Source organism: Cucumis sativus, chromosome 1 (genome assembly GCF_000004075.3).
Source record: "Cucumis sativus cultivar 9930 chromosome 1, Cucumber_9930_V3, whole genome shotgun sequence".
NCBI lineage: Eukaryota > Viridiplantae > Streptophyta > Magnoliopsida > Cucurbitales > Cucurbitaceae > Cucumis > Cucumis sativus.
In genome coordinates, this window is record NC_026655.2 from 22,199,146 (window position 1) to 22,219,674 (window position 20,529).

General features: G+C 33.0%; 3 protein-coding genes across 3 annotated transcripts; 1 reads left to right on the forward strand and 2 right to left on the reverse strand.

The window, feature by feature from the left end:
- The first annotated feature begins 273 nt into the window (after nt 1–273).
- On the forward strand, nt 274–5,702 carry LOC101204506 (protein SMAX1-LIKE 6). Its single transcript, XM_011660320.2, has 3 exons — nt 274–2,143; nt 3,321–3,564; nt 3,664–5,702. The coding sequence occupies exons 1-3, from the start codon at nt 921–923 to the stop codon at nt 5,527–5,529; spliced, it is 3,333 nt and encodes a 1,110-aa protein (XP_011658622.2). The 5' UTR covers nt 274–920; the 3' UTR covers nt 5,530–5,702.
- A 2,769-nt stretch (nt 5,703–8,471) lies between these two features.
- On the reverse strand, nt 8,472–10,281 carry LOC101223236. Its single transcript, XM_004153277.3, has 2 exons — nt 9,036–10,281; nt 8,472–8,954 (listed from the first exon to the last, which is right to left on the reverse strand). The coding sequence occupies exons 1-2, from the start codon at nt 9,895–9,897 to the stop codon at nt 8,608–8,610; spliced, it is 1,209 nt and encodes a 402-aa protein (XP_004153325.1). The 5' UTR covers nt 9,898–10,281; the 3' UTR covers nt 8,472–8,607.
- A 7,078-nt stretch (nt 10,282–17,359) lies between these two features.
- On the reverse strand, nt 17,360–20,529 carry LOC101209295 (acyl-lipid omega-3 desaturase (cytochrome b5), endoplasmic reticulum). Its single transcript, XM_004145206.3, has 8 exons — nt 20,028–20,529; nt 19,824–19,913; nt 19,632–19,698; nt 19,435–19,527; nt 19,160–19,345; nt 18,759–18,839; nt 18,486–18,623; nt 17,360–17,754 (listed from the first exon to the last, which is right to left on the reverse strand). The coding sequence occupies exons 1-8, from the start codon at nt 20,312–20,314 to the stop codon at nt 17,581–17,583; spliced, it is 1,116 nt and encodes a 371-aa protein (XP_004145254.1). The 5' UTR covers nt 20,315–20,529; the 3' UTR covers nt 17,360–17,580.

Consider the following 20,529-nt stretch of genomic DNA (forward strand, 5'->3'; position numbering starts at 1 on the left):
TTAGATTTGGTGCTTATATGATTAAAGTATTTGTTTGACATTTTAGGAGATTTTGAGGGTTAAGGTGGAGGGAATTAATCTAAGTCTTCTTCACTGAAATGTTTCAATTAATCTGATTATATAAGGAAGGATTAAACACAAAACTGAAAGTTTGAGTGAATTAATAAAAATTGTAAGAAGGTATTAAATTTGTAATTGAAGAAAAGGAAAAAAAAAGGAAGAAAGAAGATTGAGCCTTAAATTTGGAAGTACCCACAGTTGAGTTATTGGTCGAATGGTTAAGTGGATACGGCATCTAATCTAAAGATCTCAAAATTATGAGCTTCAAGAAAAACAAAAACCAAAAAACAAAAACACAAACCTCTAATTTTTCTCTCTACTTTTCATTTTCAATAAACCAAAGCAAACCCATCACAACAAAACACAGATTTTCTTTTCTTTTCTTGTAGAAGTTGAAGAATCAATGCTCAGACGGTGTTTGATGAATTGCCCCACTCATCTCTGCCCCCACTTCTTAGCTCCACCACTTCCCCCACCACCGCCCTTCGCCGGAGCTTCACCAACTTCGATTACTCATTAACGGGAACAACAAGAAGAATACGAGAATCCAACTCAAACATCAAAACCCAACCTCTGTTTTGTATTTTGTGTGTTTCTCTTTTATACTCTTCCATTTCCTTCTTCTCTCTCTGCCCTACAATAATCCAATTATTTATTTCCCAAAAGTTGTTGAAGTGAACCGATCTTTAGCCTATTTCTTTTCCCTTCTCTTTCTTTCTTTTTTAATAGTTTTTTTTCTAAGGAGAAAAAGCTTTCGATTCAACTTCAATCCTATCTATTACTACTCTCTCTCTCTGTTTTTGACTCTGTTTTTGGGGTTTGTTATTAAAAAAAAAGGGGGTTTCTTATGCTGGCCGGCGATGCCGACGCCGGTGAGCGCTGCGAGGCAATGCTTGACGGAGGAGGCGGCCAGAGCTTTAGACGACGCGGTTTCTGTCGCCCGCCGTCGCTGCCACGCTCAAACTACTTCCCTTCACGCTGTCTCTGCTTTACTATCTTTACCTTCATCTGCCCTTCGTGATGCCTGTTCACGCGCCCGCAGCTGCGCGTACCTTCCACGTCTTCAGTTCCGAGCACTCGACTTGTCCGTCGGCGTATCTCTCGATCGTCTCCCTTCCTCTAAACCCACTGACGAACCGCCGGTTTCTAATTCTCTTATGGCTGCCATTAAACGATCTCAAGCTAATCAACGGCGGCACCCGGAAAGCTTCCACCTCCATCAGATTCATAATCAGCAACAAACCCCTTCGATTTTGAAGGTTGAGCTTAAGTATTTCATTTTATCGATTCTTGATGATCCGATTGTGAGTAGGGTTTTTGGGGAAGCTGGGTTTCGAAGCTGCGATATTAAATTAGCGATAATGCATCCTCCTTTGACTCACCATGCCTCTCGATTCCCTCGTTCTGCTCGTTGCCCTCCCATTTTCCTCTGCAATCTTACCGATTCCGACCTGGGTCACCGGAATTTCCCTTTCCCTTTCTCTGGTGGGTATGGGAACGGCGACGACGATGCAAATACCAGACGAATCGGTGAAATTCTGGTGAGAAAAACAGGGAGAAATCCATTGTTGATTGGTGTTTATGCTGCTGATGCTCTCCGGAGCTTCACGGATTGTCTTCAGAGATGCAAAACAGAGAGTCTTCCAGCGGAAATTTCTGGATTGAGAGTAATTTGTATAGAGAAGGAGATATCTGAGTTTGTGAGTGGAAATGGGAGTAAAGAGACAATGAGATCGAAGTTTGAGGAAATTTTTGGGATGATTCAGCAATGTTCAGGGCCTGGTATTGTTGTGAATTATGGAGAATTGAGTGGTTTCTTCACTGAAGAAGAAGAAGAAGAAGAAGAAGAAGAAGAAGAAGAAGATGAAGAAGAAGTTCATAATGGAATGAGTTTTGTAGTATCTCAACTCACTGATTTGTTGAAGCTTTACAATGGAAAAGTATGGCTAATTGGAGCTGTTGGAACTTATAAAATGCATGAGAAGTTTCTTGCTAAGTTTTCTGCCATTGAAAAGGATTGGGATCTTCATCTTCTTCCCATAACTTCCAAGCCTATGGTTGATGTTTTTGGAGCCAAATCTAGGTGAGTTTTCTTTTAAGCTTTTTACACATTCTTATCTTTTCTCAAATGGGTTTTTTTTTTTTTTTAATATTACTTTTGCTGCTGAAAAATGATAAAAATCCCACCTTTTCCATTCTTGTACATTTTTTTAATCTGCTGTTCAATGAACAAAGAACAAGAAGAAGTAATACATAAAGATGAAGAAGGACCATTTTTTTATGGTGTATCTTTTCATTTTTAGATTGTGGGTTTGTTTTTTGTTTATTAAAGATACATTCTTAGTTTAATAAAACTTGTCTCTGTTGATTACTTCAATCATTAGAAGTATGGGATTTGTTTTTCTTTTGTTGGAATTGATGAGTGAATTGGGAAGAGAAAAGGGGTTATTATAATGTGTTCTCAGATCTGGTTTCCTGTTTTTTTGTTTTGTTTCTGGTTTCTCTTTTGATACTTTCTGTATTATTTTATTACAAAATATATATATATATATATATATATATTTACAATTTTAAAATTAAAGTTTTGCCTTTTTATATTTTTTTGTTGTTGTGTGTTGTATGATTTTGGGAAATGTATTTTAAAATGGAACAATAGATAGGTCGAATGTTAATGTAAAGTTTATGTTAGAATAGGACACACTGATGATAAGAAGCATTAATGGTTACCTTCTACATTTGATATTGGTTTCTTCTCATGGTTGAATTGTATTGTTTTAGTCGGTTTTGTTTCATTTTGGTCCGAATATATTTAAAACGTCAGTTTTTAGTTTTTATTTGAGAGATTTATTTTGAATTCACACTGTTGGGTTGCAAATGTGATTAAAAGTACAGGGAGACCAAAGAGAATCAAAATCCACATTCGGAAAACACAATAACCAAAATAAACAGAAGATGAATGGTTTGGAAACATGGATGTCCTATTGTGGTACTATGTATTATCGTATGCTCTAGATCATTGTTGGACACCTACCGGACACTTGAATTAGAATTTGAAGTATTTATGTAATATTTTTTGTTTGTTTGATCTCAAAAATTGTGCCTAACAGTAACTTTTGACACTGAACATGGACATGAATGGTTTCAAATTTTCGTTTTACTGAATGTTGAATAATTTAGAAACTTATATCTTCTTGAGTAGAATCGTGTTTTGAATTCCATGTATGGATAGATCTTACAGTTCATGCTTGTTTAATTTGCAGCTTCATGGGATCTTTTGTTCCATTTGGTGGATTTTTTCCTTCGCAATCTAATTTCCCAAGTCAGTTAAGCAGCCCGAATCAATCGTTTACTCGCTGTCATCAATGCACCGATAAATTCGAGCAAGAAGTTGCTGCCATATGGAAGCCAGGATCTAGTACCGTCCTTGGTCATCATTCCGAAAGTTCCTTGCATATGTCACCGACTGAAATTGATGCTAAATGCAAGGAATTTGATATGTATAAGGTGTGTAACTCTTTCGAAGTCAATTTTTTCGACTTCTCTAATGTTGTGGATTTACCGCCCAAGTAATTCTGTTCTCATGAAATTCTTGATCCAGCGCAGACTAGAGACGATAGAAGTGCAATGAGTGATAAGGTAATTGGCTTACAAAAGAAGTGGAACGATATCTGTCGTCTTCATCAAAGGCAACTATTCCCTAAACTTGACATTTCTCATACCATGCATGGGGTGTCGTTTGAGTCGCCTCGATTTGCTTTAGATCATGAAAGAAGTGGTGAAGAACCATCATCTGTAACTGGAGATAGGTTTGTAATTGGCCATCCTTGCTTATCTAGAGACTTGCAAAACAATTTAAACACAAAGCAGACCAGGCAGATATCGGAGATTTCCGATTCTCATACTGATAATTTCCAATCGAATATTGTAAGTGGAGCATCTCCAGGTGAAGCCGAGAGTCTTCGAATTTTCTCGAAGCCTGTTGTTCCAAAAGGGCATCTTCACTCCGATAAACCATTACCCTCATCCTTTATCTCTGTCACCACTGATTTGGGATTGGGGACATTGTATGCATCTGCCGGTGAGAACAAGAGAAAAATTGTAGACTTAGAAAGTCAAAAAGTTAGCATTCAACACTTAACTGGCTCGAATAAAACCGAATATAGTAGGCCAAGCAACAATAATCCGGGCCAATCCTCCGGTTTCTCTGATCTGAGTGCTGGACAGGTGCTCGATATAAGAGAATTTAAATCTCTCTGGAATGCACTGAATGAAAAGGTTAGCTGGCAAGGTAAAGCCACAAGTTCTATTGTCGAAACCATTCTTCGTTGTCGAACTGGTGGTGGAAAACGTCGTAGCTCGAATTCCAGGGGAGATATTTGGCTAACGTTCCTTGGACCGGACATGATGGGAAAGCGGAAAATTTCCTTTGCACTTGCTGAGTTGATGTTTGGAAGCAGAGAGAACCTAATCTCAGTTGATTTTGGCTCACAGGACAGGGATCGGCGACACAACTCGCTCTTCGACTGCCAAGGGTTAAATGGTTACGACGAGAGGTTCCGAGGACAAACGGTTGTTGATTATGTTGCTGGGGAGTTGAGGAAGAAGCCATCCTCAGTTGTCCTTTTAGAGAATGTAGACAAGGCCGACGTTCGGGCTAAGAGTTGCTTGTCCCAGGCAATTGCAACCGGTAAGTTTCTAGATTCACATGGGAGACAATTTACCATCAATAATACAATCTTTTTGACGACTTTGCCGAACAAGGTCAAGAAAACTTCAAATCTAGATAGTGAAGAACAGACCGAATTTTCCGAGGATAGAATACTTGCAGCTAGAAATTGTCAAATGCAAATAACAGTACAGGGTTTTACCAGTGATGTAAGTAAATGCAAGAACACGAATGTGAGGATTACGTCTGCCCCTCGAGGAAGCTCAAACCTCTCAATATTCAAAAAGAGGAAACTGGACAACGAATTCACCGAGCTGAAGAAGGCATCATCATCATCAATGTCCTTCCTGGACTTAAATCTCCCACTAGAAGAAGTTGAAGATGAATCAAACGAGGGTGATTGTGATAGCGACTCGGCATCAGAGGGTTCAGAAGCATGGGTAGATGAATTCCTCGAACAAGTAGACGAAAAGATAATGTTTAAACCGTACAATTTTGATGAAGCAGCAGAAAAACTAGTGAAAGAAATCAACTTGCAGTTCAGAAGGGTGTTTGGAAGTGAGGTAGTACTAGAGATAGACTACAAAATCATAGTCCAAATCCTTGCAGCGAAGTGGCTATCAGAGAAGAAAAATGCCATGGAAGAATGGTTGGAGTTGGTTCTTCATAGAAGCTTTGTAGAAGCAGAACACAAATACCAAATGGGGTGTGGTTCTGTGATAAAACTTGTGTGTAAAGAAGATTGTGTAATGGAAGATCAAGCAGCTGGGATTTTTCTTCCTGCTAAAATCAAATTGAATTGAACTCAAAAGTTTTGGTTTTTTTCTTTTTTCTTTTTTTCTCTTTTTTGTTGTAATGTAAATTAGTATATTTGTATGATGATAGTATTAGCATTTTTCAGTTCTTACTGCTTGATAAAAAGAAAAGTCTGCAAATTTTTGGGCAAACAATCAATCCATGTTTTTGTTTAGTTTGATTTCTTATGAAAAGTTTCTCTCTAAATTTGCTCAACTAATCCTTGAACTTGAACTTTTAAACATCATTTAAAAATGTTTTGTTTTGAGGTCTAGTAGTCAACAAAACATGGTGAATACAAAACAACTAACTACTCCATGGTGAATACAAAACAACTAACTACTAATAATTGAAGTAGGGATAAAATTTCTCTATTTAAGAATGTATCAAATACGTGTGAATCCTTTTGTATGTTAAACGAATTATGAAACATAGGTACGATTTAAACGAATTATGAAACATAGGTACGATATTGAATTGTTAAAGTTACAGTCGAAAACACAGAGTCCAAGATGAAGGTGCACTTAGGGAAGAGTGATTATTTGTGGATTCTATCTTATTCTTTGAGGATGTTGCTTTTGATTAGAATATTCACCATCATGTCTATCTAGCTCGTTTTAAATCTCTGGTGTAATTTCAAGACTTGCAAAAGTTCATTAAATTTGTCATTTCAACACACTACACTAATTTTTTACGGCAAAATATGAACATAAAAACTCACCTAACCGTCACGTTCCTTGATTAAAAATTGTTTTCCTACTTTTCTTTTGTAAAAAAAATACTTAGCACTATCTTTTGAGTAACCTAAGTGTCATTTAGCTCTAACATTAGTTGTAATTGTTCTAAACCAATTTTATGGCCTTTACAGAGGTTTTGCTCGTTTTAGTAGAAATACAACAATAATGCACTTGCATAGAAAGCTTGATGCACCTGCACCAAAATCCTAATTTTTTATATTTCATATTGGTTAAGTTAGCTTATGTTATGTTAAATAATATGTATGTGATCATATCATATGATATAATATGTACAACATATCATATTATAACGTCCACAATATAATACTTTACTCTTTCTCACCAACATACTTTGGCTTGTCGAAAGCCTCTTTAATCATCAATGCTCACTCATTTGAAGGAAACCCACGAAACAAAGTCTCTTCAAGAACGGAAATTTCTTTAAAGAGACGACCTCTTTTAAGTCAATCCTACTCGTAAAAATATGTTGTAGAGTCAAGCACACCTTGAGAAAAGATCAAATACATCCTAAAGGTTACTTTAACTATTCTTGTAATTTCAAAATTTGCTATATTGTAACCAATGACATTGGATTGAAGTCTACCGATTATTATCTCCTTCGTGAGTTATTTTTTTAAGGGGTTCAATTGGTGGGTACCTTAATGGATAACGGTTAGGTACTTAGATAGGAATATTAGTATGTTAGTATTAAGAGGTGACAAGTTAGTTATTGGATGTTGTATAAATAGTCGAGGGTGAATGAGTGAAGGTTAGATTATTTTGTGGAGTGATTCAAGCCGGTGAGAGCACTCAAGAGAGAGGTTCCAAGTTCTTTTACACTTCGGAGTTATTCTTTGATTCTCAATTTATTTTAGATCTTGATTCTTGTTCTATGCCTTCTTAATTTAAGGTTTCTAGATTCAAAATTTTTGGTTTATCTTCCTACACGATCTCTCTTTAACGACATGTATATGAACTATAGGTTGCAAAGCTAAGGGTGCTTCTTTTAGGAGGACTAGGGCACTACTTAAGATGGACGAAAAATGTCTAATGCTATGGCCTACAAAAAAAAATGACCAAATTTTTACATGTGAAAAACTCTTAGACTCCGCTTTTATTTTGGGTTCAAACTAGACGTTCAACAATTTCTATATCTAAAAAAGTTAATTTCTATTAAAGAGAAATCAACCTATTAAGTTTTGGTGGTAATTTGGGGCTAAATCGACCTTGACAAATCGATGATTCATCTTATTTTTAGTTTTTCTATAAGTTTGAATCCTAATTCTTTATGTGGTATTTAAAAAAGAGAAAAAAATACTTAAAAATTCTCAAAAAGATTTAAAGAGTAACATTCCTTTCCTAAAAGTGAAAAAGTTGAACGTTACTAATCTTCAAAGTTGTTAATACTCTACTGCATTAAATTTTCAAATTTTCAAATATCTTGAAAACAAAAGGAACTAAGAAAATAAAAAGAAAATTTGAATCTTTAAAATCACTTTTGAATTTAGAATATTTTTCAATGTTTTTTGTTTTTCAAACGTTGAAGAATAAAAAAATCCAATTGCTCTAAAAAAAGTTCAAAATTTGGGACCAATTAAAGATAGTAATATTACCTAGACAAATTATATATATATATATAAATAAAATTTTAATTATAACCTCGATAAAGGGTTTTTAAAAAAATATAACGATCGAAATGTTTACTTATAATAATTTTGAAAACGAAAAGTGTGCCCACACAATAAAAAATACAAAAATATTTACTTATAACAATTTTGGCCACCTGCATGTAATATTTGTTACAATTATATTTGGTAGATCTATTGTTTTTTTTTTTTTTTAAAGAAGAGAAGAACTATAGAAAGGAAAAGAAGAATTGTAAAGAAGAGAAGAAGAAAGATGGAAAAGGAGAGGAAACCTATTTTAAAAATGTTATCGGGCTCGAATTTTCTTTTGCTATATTTTCACCCACACATATACACATATACACATATACACATATACACATATACACATATATAGTTACATATATTGTACTATGCTTCTAAAAATAATAGTTGATGAACAAAATCAAAATAAATGATGATTTTTCTATAGGAACAAATTTAAATAAATGATGATGGGCAAAATAGCATTTTCTTTTTCACAGAGTTCTATTTTTGAACGAAAAATTCCAAGAACAAAGCCTTGTTCTTACCTGTTGCGAATTCGAATTCAAATTGAAACAGGAAGTTTGAAATTGTAATCAAGAACATGATTTTTTTTTAAATTCTCCTTCATTGATTTTGGTTGAACTTTCAGGTGAATTTAGTAACTATAATTTGAAATTTACATGTTAGTAGTTGATCTTCAGATGAAGATCAAATCATACATTTGATGTTCTACAAATTCCTCTATCAATCCTTCAAGAATAGACGAATCAAGACCTTCAATTATACCTCCAGCTACAAAATTTTGATGTTCTTCACAAATTTTACTGTACTTCCAATTCGATTCTCCTAATTCCATCTCTGTTATCATACAAATCTCTTCTTCATATCTTTCCCGTTGGATCCCATTATCAATTCCTTTCGTCTTCGCCATTTTTCCTCCGTTGATGATCAAATCATCGTCGTTTCGAGATGGGTTCTGAGGAATTTCGTGCTCCGTTGATAATTTCCTTCTTGGGTTTATGGGGGAATTCGAAGGGGTATCTCCTGAAAGTAGTGATTCAAATAATTTAAGAACTCAATTGAGGAACTTTGAATAATGTGTTGTTGATGAAAGCGAAATCAAACCTGTTAATTGGGTTGATTCTTCCTGATCTCGTAGGAATTCACTGTTGTCGATAACTGAAACTGGGCTTAATTCATCGGAGCTACACTCTGATTCTACTTTTCTTGTTGATTTTCTTCCATGGCGGTCCTTCGTTGAAATTCTGGAGGTGGGCTTATTTCTTGGGACTCTCTTTCTTGATTTCTTCTTTTCTTTCAAATCGATTAAGACGAACTGTTTGGCTTCTTCTGGATCGAGTATCTTCTTCTTTGTCTTTCTCACATAACACTGTTCTGTTTTGTTGCTTCCCCTGTGTTTACATTTGTCTTCATCTTCCTTTCTTTGCTTGAATTCTCTACTGTTTCTTACTTTTGGTTTGAGTTCTTTACTTTTTCTTTCTCCTTCAAAGCTAAGGATGAAGTAGTCTTCATTTTCAAGCTCAAGAAAGGTCGGTACCTCTCTAAATGACTTCGTTGATCTAAACTGTTGATGTTTGTTGTCTAGGGGTTTGTAGAAATGCTCCACAGAGTTCATAGATTGGCTTCTCAATATCGAATTATGATGCTGCTTCATTTCTGGCATGGAATCCAAACCCATGAGTCTGGCCACAATTCCAGCAGTTGCCTTTGTCTCATTTGTTGATTTGATGACATTCAAATCCTTGGCATGAAGAACCTTGTCATCAGACTTCACTGAGCTAGTTTCTTCTGTGATGTGATCGGTTGGGTGCGTTGGGAGACTACCGGAGCAGAGAATTCGGCGGAGAATACCCGAAAGACAGCTGGGTGTAGCTGCTGCAGCTCTGGGGTTGCAGACATGAGCATCAAAAGTGGAAGAGGAGAAGGAAGAAGAGGAAGAAAAAGAAGGAGAAGGCAACAACTTCATATTGAGTTCAGCTCAGTAGGGTAACAAAATTAGTGGAAACAAAGAAGATATCTAAGTAAGAAGGGAGGTTGGGAAATTGGGAATTCCACTTTGAAAAAAGGAAAGGGATGTTCTTCTTTTCTTTTCTTTTCTTTTCTTTTCTTTTTCTTGTTTTCCTGGTAAAGCAATTACAGAAAACAAAGTGAAGAAGAAAAATTTGAATGGGTTATGATGGAAAGTATGAAAGAGAAAGAAAAAGTGGCGGGCTTTGTGTTTGAATAACTTGCCTGGCTTAGTTGATTTATGATGGTTGGGCCAGGGTTATGTCTGCTTCCACTTTTGAAGGGTCAATTTTTTCAGTTTTGTTGTCTTCCCCAACTGACTTCAAACGTTTCAACAAACATATTCCATTGTTACTGATCATTTTCTTTTTATCCTGAGAACTGTTGATTTATAATATGATTTGATATCAAAACCCCTCCCTTTGATTCAAATCTTAATAAGTATGTCTAGTTTGATTAAAAGTTTTAATCGACATCGCTCAACAACGTCCACATTGTTGCCCTACCACTCCAACATAAAGGGTTAATACAGGCCCATTAGAATGAAAAGAGCATCGAGTTAACTCATTTTGTAATCATTCAATAATAAACAAGTATTTCTTTATTCTATATGGTGAAAACTGAGCTTTCTTTTGGGGATTGGAGATTGGATAGTGATGAATATGAAGAAGCAAAAGCTTGGACATGCTGCAACTGGGTTGAGGGTGAAACATAAAGAGTACTATACTATGTGTGCCAGTTGAGGAAATTTTGGAATTGTATGGCAGTGTTCTGACTCAAAATGCTCTCTTTCTTTTTTCTTTTTGGGTTTGCAGCTGAAAATGGTGACTGTTGTTTGCTTTTATTCAAACTACAGACCAACCAACTGGGAGTGAAACATTAAACTGCCAATACAATATTGGTCCAGAAGATTATGCACATGTCCAAACCGACCACCTCTGGTAAGTAGAAGATTTTGGCTCTGTTCTTCTCTGAGTTTGTACTGTTTTGAAATTTGAATTTTAGAATGAGGAGAATGGACTTTGTTAGTGTAATGAGTCATTAGTATAAGAGGTCAAAATTTTGAATCTATGCCGGGCCTCACTCACTCCACAGGACTGTTGAATTTATTGTTTAGGGTAATTGGAACATAGGCTCGACTTATTGGTTTTAGGTTATGGATTCATGTACTTGACAAGAAATGGTCTTTTCCATTTTTTGTTTGAGTTCACCTATGGTGGATTCAAATCTCACTCACTAAAATGAACATATGGGTAGGCTGTAGCTGTACAATGCCTTAGAGTGAACTTAAAGGGTAAGATTGGTGGTGGTACAGGCTACAAATGAGCTGCTTGTGGTGGTAGGGTAAGGGCAGAGGTGGTACCTGGGCCTGTCTTTGACATTTGATCATTTGGGCTTTCTTTTGGGTGTAGAAACCCTTAAATATTTGATCATTTCCTTTTCTTTTTTGGGAAATGTTTCATCATTAGTTACCATGGCAATCAATGTTGATTATTACCTCTACCATCTGCCTTTTTCAAAACAAAAAAAATAATTAGGTTCATCCCCACTGGCCACTGCATCAATCTTGATGGCCCTTTCACTCACACCCTTCCATCACTATTACATTAAATTGAAAGTGAAATGAATAAAGACAAAGATGCATTCAAATTGTACTCTTTTTTTTTAATTTTTTTTTGTTAAGTTGGATTGGGAACAAAAGAAAGGGAAATATATTTTGTGTTCTTCAAATTCTACAACAAATGCAAGAAGAAGATTCAAATATTTATATCTTAATTGATAGTATATTTTTTTAACCAATTCAAGTACATTCAAATTAGTAATAGGAAAAGAGGAAGATATAAATGCAAAATTATGTTACTATGGTCAAGTTACTTCAGTTTTAGATTTTGAATAAAAAAGAAAAAGGGGACTAATTGAGAGTTGGGTTACAAGATATAAGTTAATTTCAATGTTAAAATAATCATTTTTTTCTGCCATAAGCATTCATGCTGAGTAACAATTTAAACTTTCCTTTATAACAACTTATTTTCTCTATCCATAAAATAAGATTAATTTAGAGATTATGCTTTAGATAATTTAGTTTTTATTGTAAAAAAATAATATTAAAAGTATAAGAAATTGGTTAAATGTGAAACTTGTTTAAAAATTATAAATACTAAGTCATTATATAATCAATACGAAGTTTTAAAAGATAGAGACTTCATCACTTCAATTGTTACAAATTTATATTAAATTTGTGGAAATTTAAATAGTATAAATTTGAAAGTATAGGTACTAAATTGGTAAGGGCTAAAGTTTAAGAACTAAGAGAAAGATTAAATTGTTATAAAGAGTTGGTGAGGGTAAGCATTAATTTGTGTTTGGCAGGAATCCATGGGATTGTTTTGAATGCAGAATGTTGTGTTTGGAAATGGAGAAGGGGAGAATGAATTGATTGTTATTATAAAAAAATCACATTCTCTTGCTGCTGTTATAAGGAAAATGGCTATGACGACTATGGGAAATATGGTGGGTTTTTCTCTTTTTTTTTTTCTTTTTTTTTTTCTGGAGAAAATTGAAGTTGAAGAGGAAATCTGGGTTAAAGTTAATTTGAGATTGGTGGTTAAAGTTAAGAATCGGATCTATGAATGAAGGAGAAGTGGTTTGATGAAAGAGGGGGGTAGCTAAAGATGAACAAAGTGGCCTTGTTAATCAATGCTACCTTCTTGTATTACATATATGTATGGAGATAGGGAAGAATGTGAAAGAAGATAGAAGAAAAAGAAAAGGAAAAGAGAAAAAAACTTTCGGTGAATGGTATAAAAGAATTAGAAACCTCTTACCGTCACTTTCATGCTTTCGGTTTAAACATTAAAACACTTTTTTTTTTTTCTCTTTTCTTTTCAGAACTCAATTAGTATAATTATGATAATTCAAAATTAGACATAAAAAGGAAAAAGAAATAAAAGGGAACAACTTTAAATATGAAAGTGAAAGAACAAGTGAGAGAAGTGGAGCCCAATTGTAGTGAGAAAACAATGTGTAGTGAGAAAACAATGTGTCCCTCATACCCACTGTACCACTCATACCACCTAAATTAATTAATTTAGATATGGTTAAAAATAAGACATAGTTTCAATTATTAAGTAAATAAATTTACATAATGGTAAATATTTTGACTTTTTATATTTATGAAAATTAAAAAGAATTTAAAATGGATGTGATTCAAAGTACAAAATAATTGATTAAATAAGAAAGGATGGTAGGGAGTAGAGAGAGAGAGAGAGAGAGAGAGAGAAGGCAATGGTAGGTTTGGGGGACAACATCAAGATGAGGAACCCAAGAAAAAGGAGAAACAATGAACGGTGGAGCCATAATGATTCATCAATATCAAGAAAATTATAATCAAATAAATTTCACTACAATTTGTCACATTGCTTTCTTTGCTTTTCATTTCAACATTATAATTTTAATTTTAGATTCGTGTAAAAAAATATAATATTATTTTGTACTCTTTTTATTCACATTCAATGTAATACAAATATGATATTGTTTTAAAATGTTGCTAAAATAATTGTCTTCTCCCATATAGTGGATTCCCACTGTGGATCTCATCTCTTCTCATCATTTCCTTTTTCTTTTTCCAAAATACATCTCATCTATTTAAATATTAACTCAATCGAAATTATTTTTTAATAATTAGATTTGTTTGTTTGAAATGTCAACATTTTGTTGTTTATAAAATCAAACAAATATTTTGCCTCATTTTTTTTGTTTAAATAGGTGTGCATCATGTGATTTGTTTTTTTTATGTTATTTTTATTTTTATAGGTACGTGATCGTGTATAACCAAATATAATCTAAGTTTTAAAATTATATCAATCTTGTTCGTAAATTTTATTATGTACTATTTTAAAAATAATGAAAAAAAGTACGAACAGTTTTCAAACTTTAATTTAATACCATAATTTTCACTATGTTTTCTTAATATTTTTTTGACACTATCTTGGCCAAAATCGAAATCGATATTAAAACGCATGTTAGCGACTTTGGTCGGTGATGTGATGATGCGACTGTGGCTGGTTGGTGCCTTGATTTCAAATTAAAAAATAAAAGTGTAAAAGCATAAAAGACAAAACAAAAAAAAAAGGGAGAAAAAGATGATAAAGATGATAAAGAAGAAGAGAAAATACATAAATGAAGAAGAAAAGGTAACTGATTTCCATAAGAAGATGAAAACAAAAAAGGAGAAGAAAGAAGAAAATGAAAAACACCAACAAGGAAGAGAAAGAAATATGGAAGTTTCTATTTAATTCTTCCTATCTTGAGTTTAGTTTAAGATTTTAAAATGTTAACATTTATGGTATGAAAAATGGTAGTAATTTTAAAGATAGTGATCCATGAATATACAAAGTCACATCATTTATATTATTGATAAATTTTGATATTTTTATAATTTTAAAAAATATTGTTATATGTGAAATTTTATAAATTTATAACACTTGATTTTCATGTAAATATTGACGTTTCTATTTTTAGTGTTATCGTCTAATAATTAATTTTAAAATTATAACAAATTTAAATATTAAATATTATTTCATCATTATTTAAAATTAAGTAATAGAAGTCAAACATAAATTAAAATAAGTATTTAGTGAAAACTCAAAGATAAAACAAATTAAGAAACCAATCAAAACAAATACTCAAATCATAAAACTAAGTTTGAAATATTTTGAAACTTAAAAAGAGTATTTCGAAGTAAACCTCTAAATATAAAATGTAAAATCTCGTTTCTAACTATATTGTTTTTTGTTTTAGTTTCATAAAATTAAGCTTATCTTCTTTCTATTTCTTACAATGATTTGCCTATTTCTTGAACACGAGCGATTGAATTCTTGGTCGAATTTCATAAACAAAATCAAAAATTGAAAAACTATTTTTTATTCAGTTTTCAAATTTTAAATCGTTGGTAAAATCTATATAACAAATAAGAAAAACTGGTGGATGAAAGATTTAGTTTTTAAATAAAAGAAAAAGGGAAAAAGTGATGAAGTGAGTTTAATGTGTAACCTTTTAAAAGCTCAAACAAAATCTAATAACAAAATTCAAAAAAAAAAAAAAATTAGGGAAGAAGAAAGAAAGAGAAAGAAGTGAAGTGTAGAATCTGGAACCTTATTTTGATTGGATATGGGTTCCAAAAGAAGGGATATATTGATTAAAGAGTCTTCTCCCAACCAAAAAGTATGGTTCCTTTCATCAAAATATGACATTTCAATATAAAACAAAAACATTCTACATCTACCAATCTCTTCTAATACATTCCAATCAACCTCCTATATTTTTATTTTATTGTTTACAAATAAAGGGATCGACGTGGGAACTTGAAGATCCAACTTGAAAAAAACGAATACTTGTCAATAGCTATGCACAGAGCACAAGTATTTATTCATTTACTTTTATCAAATCTCCACTTTTTATAAGAATAACGAGATTTGAGGGAGACTATTATAAGGGATTGATGCATTTGAATATTGTAAAATCTTGACAAAAATAGTAGTTATCATACAAGAATAGAGACAATAATTTTAAAGAGTCAAACCTCTCTAACTTCCACATTTTACTAAAATATGAATTATGCTCAAAGAAAACTTGTATTAAAAGATAATCAAATGAACTCTAACAAGTACTATAGTCAACGTTTTGTATTAATTACGTTTCTAAATGCTAATTATTTATATTGAAATGTCCTTGTTTACGTGAGAAAGCATAGGAATATACTTTTTAGGATGATCTTCACCCACTTTTTTTTCTTTCAAAAGTGTCATTTGAATATTATAATTTATGAGGGATTTGGTTTATGTGCACTGCAAATCTTTTATCTCCTTAAAATGTCTTTCCATAATTACGATAAGCATTATTATTATTAATGATTGTAAATGTGTCTAAGTTTTCCAATACTCCCTTTTGCTGCCTTTGATTGCAAAAATAAATTAATACAATCAAATAAATTATTTTTGTATATGTCTCCAATTACGTGGAGTATTAGTTTTGTAATGTTACAATTAGTTGTACACTACAAATTATTTTTGCCGACTATATAAAGCTTTCTTTAATTAATATGGAAGGGGTTAAGATTGCATTTCTCATTTTCTTTTTCCATCTCTTCTTTATTACTCTTAGAGATTAGTTCTACTAGCTTTCCTTCAAGAAAAATACAAAATTTGATTTTTTTTTTTTTTGTTTTAATTACTTTTAAAGGGTTTAGAAGAAAATAGAAAAAAAGAAATTGCCAACTGGCCTAATATACCTTTTATTAAAAAGAATTTCAAAAAAATTGTTTTGATATTTTTAGTCAAAGTTTCGAAAAAGATCTACGCCTTAAAAGGTATGCATTCGCAAATAAAATAAAATAAATCGAATTATTCAGGGTATGTAGTATGGGTCTATCGTTGCCCTCTACCATCGCCACTCACCGGTCTTGGTGAGTTTGGGTGGGTGTTTTGGAGACATTTTAGACAGGCTTTGAAATATTAGTTTATTTTTTTGAATTAATTTAGGTATTTTCTTATCCAATCCAATTGGAGAAATTTTGGATTTTGTGGACCTCCCTCCACGTTAGGAATTAGTTTTCAAACTGTACTTAGATAACCAAATTGAAGATATAAAGTTTAATTATATTCCACAATTTTATTGGATTTAAATAATAAGGTTGAATTTGGAAATTATTTTGCAACCAAAACTCTTAAGTTTAAGCTAACTAATTCTTCTACGGAAAACCATTGAGTTGGACACTCAAAATAAATACCATAATCATGCTAATTTATATGTTATGTATTGTATGGACATTATTTACTTGGGAAAACTTTGGACTATAACACTAGGCTAAAACCAACCTATTGATCAATGAATGCATGCTAAGATTAGTGGGTATTGTTAATTCCGTGTGTACATCTATCTTATGTTATGTTCATTATGAATCACAACCTACCCATAAGGAACACCACCTATGCCATGAATGGTGATCGCCACCTATATTATGATTTGTGAACTTTCAACGTCATTACCTATGTCGTACATAATACTTTTTAAAAAATTAATATAATTAGATTAATAATACCTAAACTTGAATGCATGTAAAAAAAAATGAATTATTATTAATTTTTTTCTAAAGTTGACTTATTTATTTAAGAACTATGAAACTTATTAGAAAGAAAATTGTGAAAAAGAAATCATAAACATCACACCTCAAAATGCATTAGAAAAACTTAAATTTTAATTCTCTATTTAGAGAATTGCTTATGGAAGAAGATGAACTAAAATGATGTAAACCCCATCAACTAGAAAAACAAAAGTAATAATAGAAAAAACAATAACAAAAAATAAAGATGTAAATAGAGGAGAATTGAATTAAATTTATTTGTTTTTGTTTGGAGAGGATGGGATCAAAAAGGAAAAATGTTCTTCTTTTTTTTGTTCTCTTAGGGGGGGGAGAGGGGTAGTTTGGGAAATGTAATAATACAAAGTGCAAACTAAAGGCAACAAGAAAGAACAATTCTAAAGGAAAGGGATGAGAAACTCAACTAAACAGAATCGATTTTTTTCTCTTTTTTTTTTTCTCTCTTTTTCCAATGATCAATTTTTTTTTTTTTCTTTCTAAATTTTAGTAGTGGTAAAGATAAGGATCTGTCTGGTAAAAGACAATATTGCCCTGGTCACTCACATAGTGGTCTTGTTTAAGGCTATTCACCAAATTCTTCACCAAATGAGTTGGAATTGGCCCTGATTTCTTCGGCTCTCTATAATACTTCCCCAATACTCCCTTTGCTGCCTTTGTCTGCCAAAAACAATTCATTGCAAATCAAATTAATTATTATTGTTTGACTTTCTAAATCTCTTCTCTTCTCTTACAATCTATCTTGTTTTCCTTGTAGTTTTTAGCTATTCTTTTAAAGGAAAACAAAAAACAAAAAACAATTACCCACTACCCTAATTTACTTTTTTATTAAGGAGAATTTCTAAAACTTTGTTTCAAAAAGGTCTCTGCCTTAAAAGGTAAAATAAATTGATGCTTATTGACCTAATTATACCGTTAGAAATTAATTGGAAATTTAGACTTAAGAAAAAACATTATGAAATGTAAAGAAACAAAGACAATCACATCGGTATCTATCATCCAACCACCTACCACATCTAAGAACAAAATGTTATTTCGTTGTCAAATCAAACGCTAAATAGAACAGAAGCTATCCTATTAAGATAGATTTTAAAATAATTGTTCCTTTCCAAGTTGTTGTTCATAATTTCAACACTTTTTTAGAGTGTAATGGTTTGGTTTGTCCTGGTGCTTTAAAAAGCCATATTATTGACTTCTTTGAAAAGAAAATGTAAGTATTGTTTAAGCATTGTTTAAACATTGTTTAGAACATTAAAACATTTCTTTTTAACTACGAACTACGAACTTCTCGTTGTATTATTTATAGATGTTTAAACATTAATAATGATTTGAAAGATGGAGATGAAATCTCAGTTGTGTAGTGGTAATATAAAGGGGTAAAAAGGACATACCGCTTCAACAAGATGATAGTGAGGGATTTGAGGAAATAAATGGTGGATGACATGAGTTCCAATATCATGATGGATGTTATTGAACAATCCATAATCTCGATCAACGGTTGTCAGTCCACCACGTAGGTAAGTCCATTCCTGTCCATCAGAAATTAGAAAATAATTATTAAAAAAAATCAAAAGAAATCCCCACTTGGGTTTTTAAAAGTTTCGTTTCCCAAGAAAATAAGTGGGAAAGGGAAATTCTATTTCTTTTTTTCTTTCTTTCTTTACCTCTCCTCTGTACCATGGCAGCTTCTGTTCATACCCATGGTGGTGCAAATAAGTCACAACGTCCAGCCACATGACAAATATCTTCAAAAAAAAAAAAGAAAAAAGAAAAAAAAAAGCCCAATTTGCATTCAGATCCAAAAACAAAAACCCATGAAGGGGAAATTAAAAAGTTGGAAACATTTTTAATAATTAAATATTGATGAGTTGTGCCATGTGAGAGGAACAAATAGAAAAGGAAATTCTTTTAATGTTGAAAATGCAAAGATGTTGACCGTCATTAGATCTCATTAATTCATTCCTTAAAAGAATTGAGAAATGGACCAATTTTAATGGAGGAAGCAAGTAGAAAGGTCTTTCATTTCGGCTACACAATTATTTTTTTTTATAGAAAAAGTAATTACCCAGTAAGGAACGCCGTAGAGTTTGAAGATTTGGAATGGACCAAAAACGAAGGATAAATAAACTAAAAGAGCCGCCATTAATGTCCAACATGAGGTTGAAATCACAATGTCTCTTCTTTCACCTGGAGCAAATAAATCACTGTATGGATTGAAATGAGATCCTTCTTTCCCTGGGCTTCTCCACATCTGCAAAATATTTACCAATATACAATTACTGTTTCGAAACAAATCGAGAAAAAAAAAACGAAAAACCGAAATGAGAGATAGATAATTACGAGGTAAAATGGGTATGCGAGAATGGGGAAAGGTAAAGTGAATCTGAGGATTCTTGTTCTTTTCTCTAGTTGTTTGTAAGTCTTCTTTGTCAACTGATACAAAATAACAGTCATTGAAATGAATGTAAAAGCTAAACAGAGGAGAAAGAAATTTTTTTTAAAAAAACAGAGAGATCTGACAAATCTGACGAACGTACTGGAACCCAGGATTCGTCTTTCTCCACATTTCCATGGTTTTGATGATGAGTTCTGTGGCTTATTCTCCTGTTTCAGAAAAATCCAATGATGGTTTCAGATTCAGATTTCCAAAAAAAAACAAAATTATGAACAGAAAAATAGAGGAAGATCGATCTGGGGATTTTGATTCGGGAAGGAGGGAGAAATGGTACCATCCATGATAAGGAACCAAAATGAAGGAATGAAGAAGAAGACCCATGAAGGAATTAAGCGCAGAACTGTTGGAGAAGCTTCCATGGCCACTGGAAAAAGAAAACAGAGAGATCGTAAACAGAAAGAAAAAGAGAACAGAGTGTAAAAAAAAAAAAAAAAAAAAAAAAAAAAAAAAAAAAAACAGAGGAAGATGAGATTCGAACCAGTCATGACCGAGGACGAAAATGGCCCAAAACATGGTGCCCTGAGCGAGCCAATAGATGGGCCAAACGAGCCAGGAGTCGAAGAAGAGCGCGGCGGCGACCAATGCGGAGACGATGGCTAAGTCTCGAAGAACGTAAAGAAGAGAGCGCCAAGGGCTCTTGACCCAGCAATGGGGAGGAATGGCGGCACGGATCTCGGATATACGGAAAGGAGGAGGGGCGGAGGGGTCGAAAGGGGCCGGAGCGGCGGCAGTGGCGTTAGCGTTGGCCAGCAGAGGAATGGCCATATTTCCCTTTCGAGAGAGAATTAGGGGAAATGGGAAATGGCCTTTTTTGTTGTATCAGCTGTTGTGGTTGAGAGAAAAATGGAAGAGAGAAAAAGGGCAAATGAAAGATGGGGGAAGATGGAGATTATAAAAAGGGGCAATGCTAATTGGTCTCTTTGCTTACGAAAGACTAGGCCACTCACCCATCTCTATGCCCTCTTCTTCCCATTTACCCA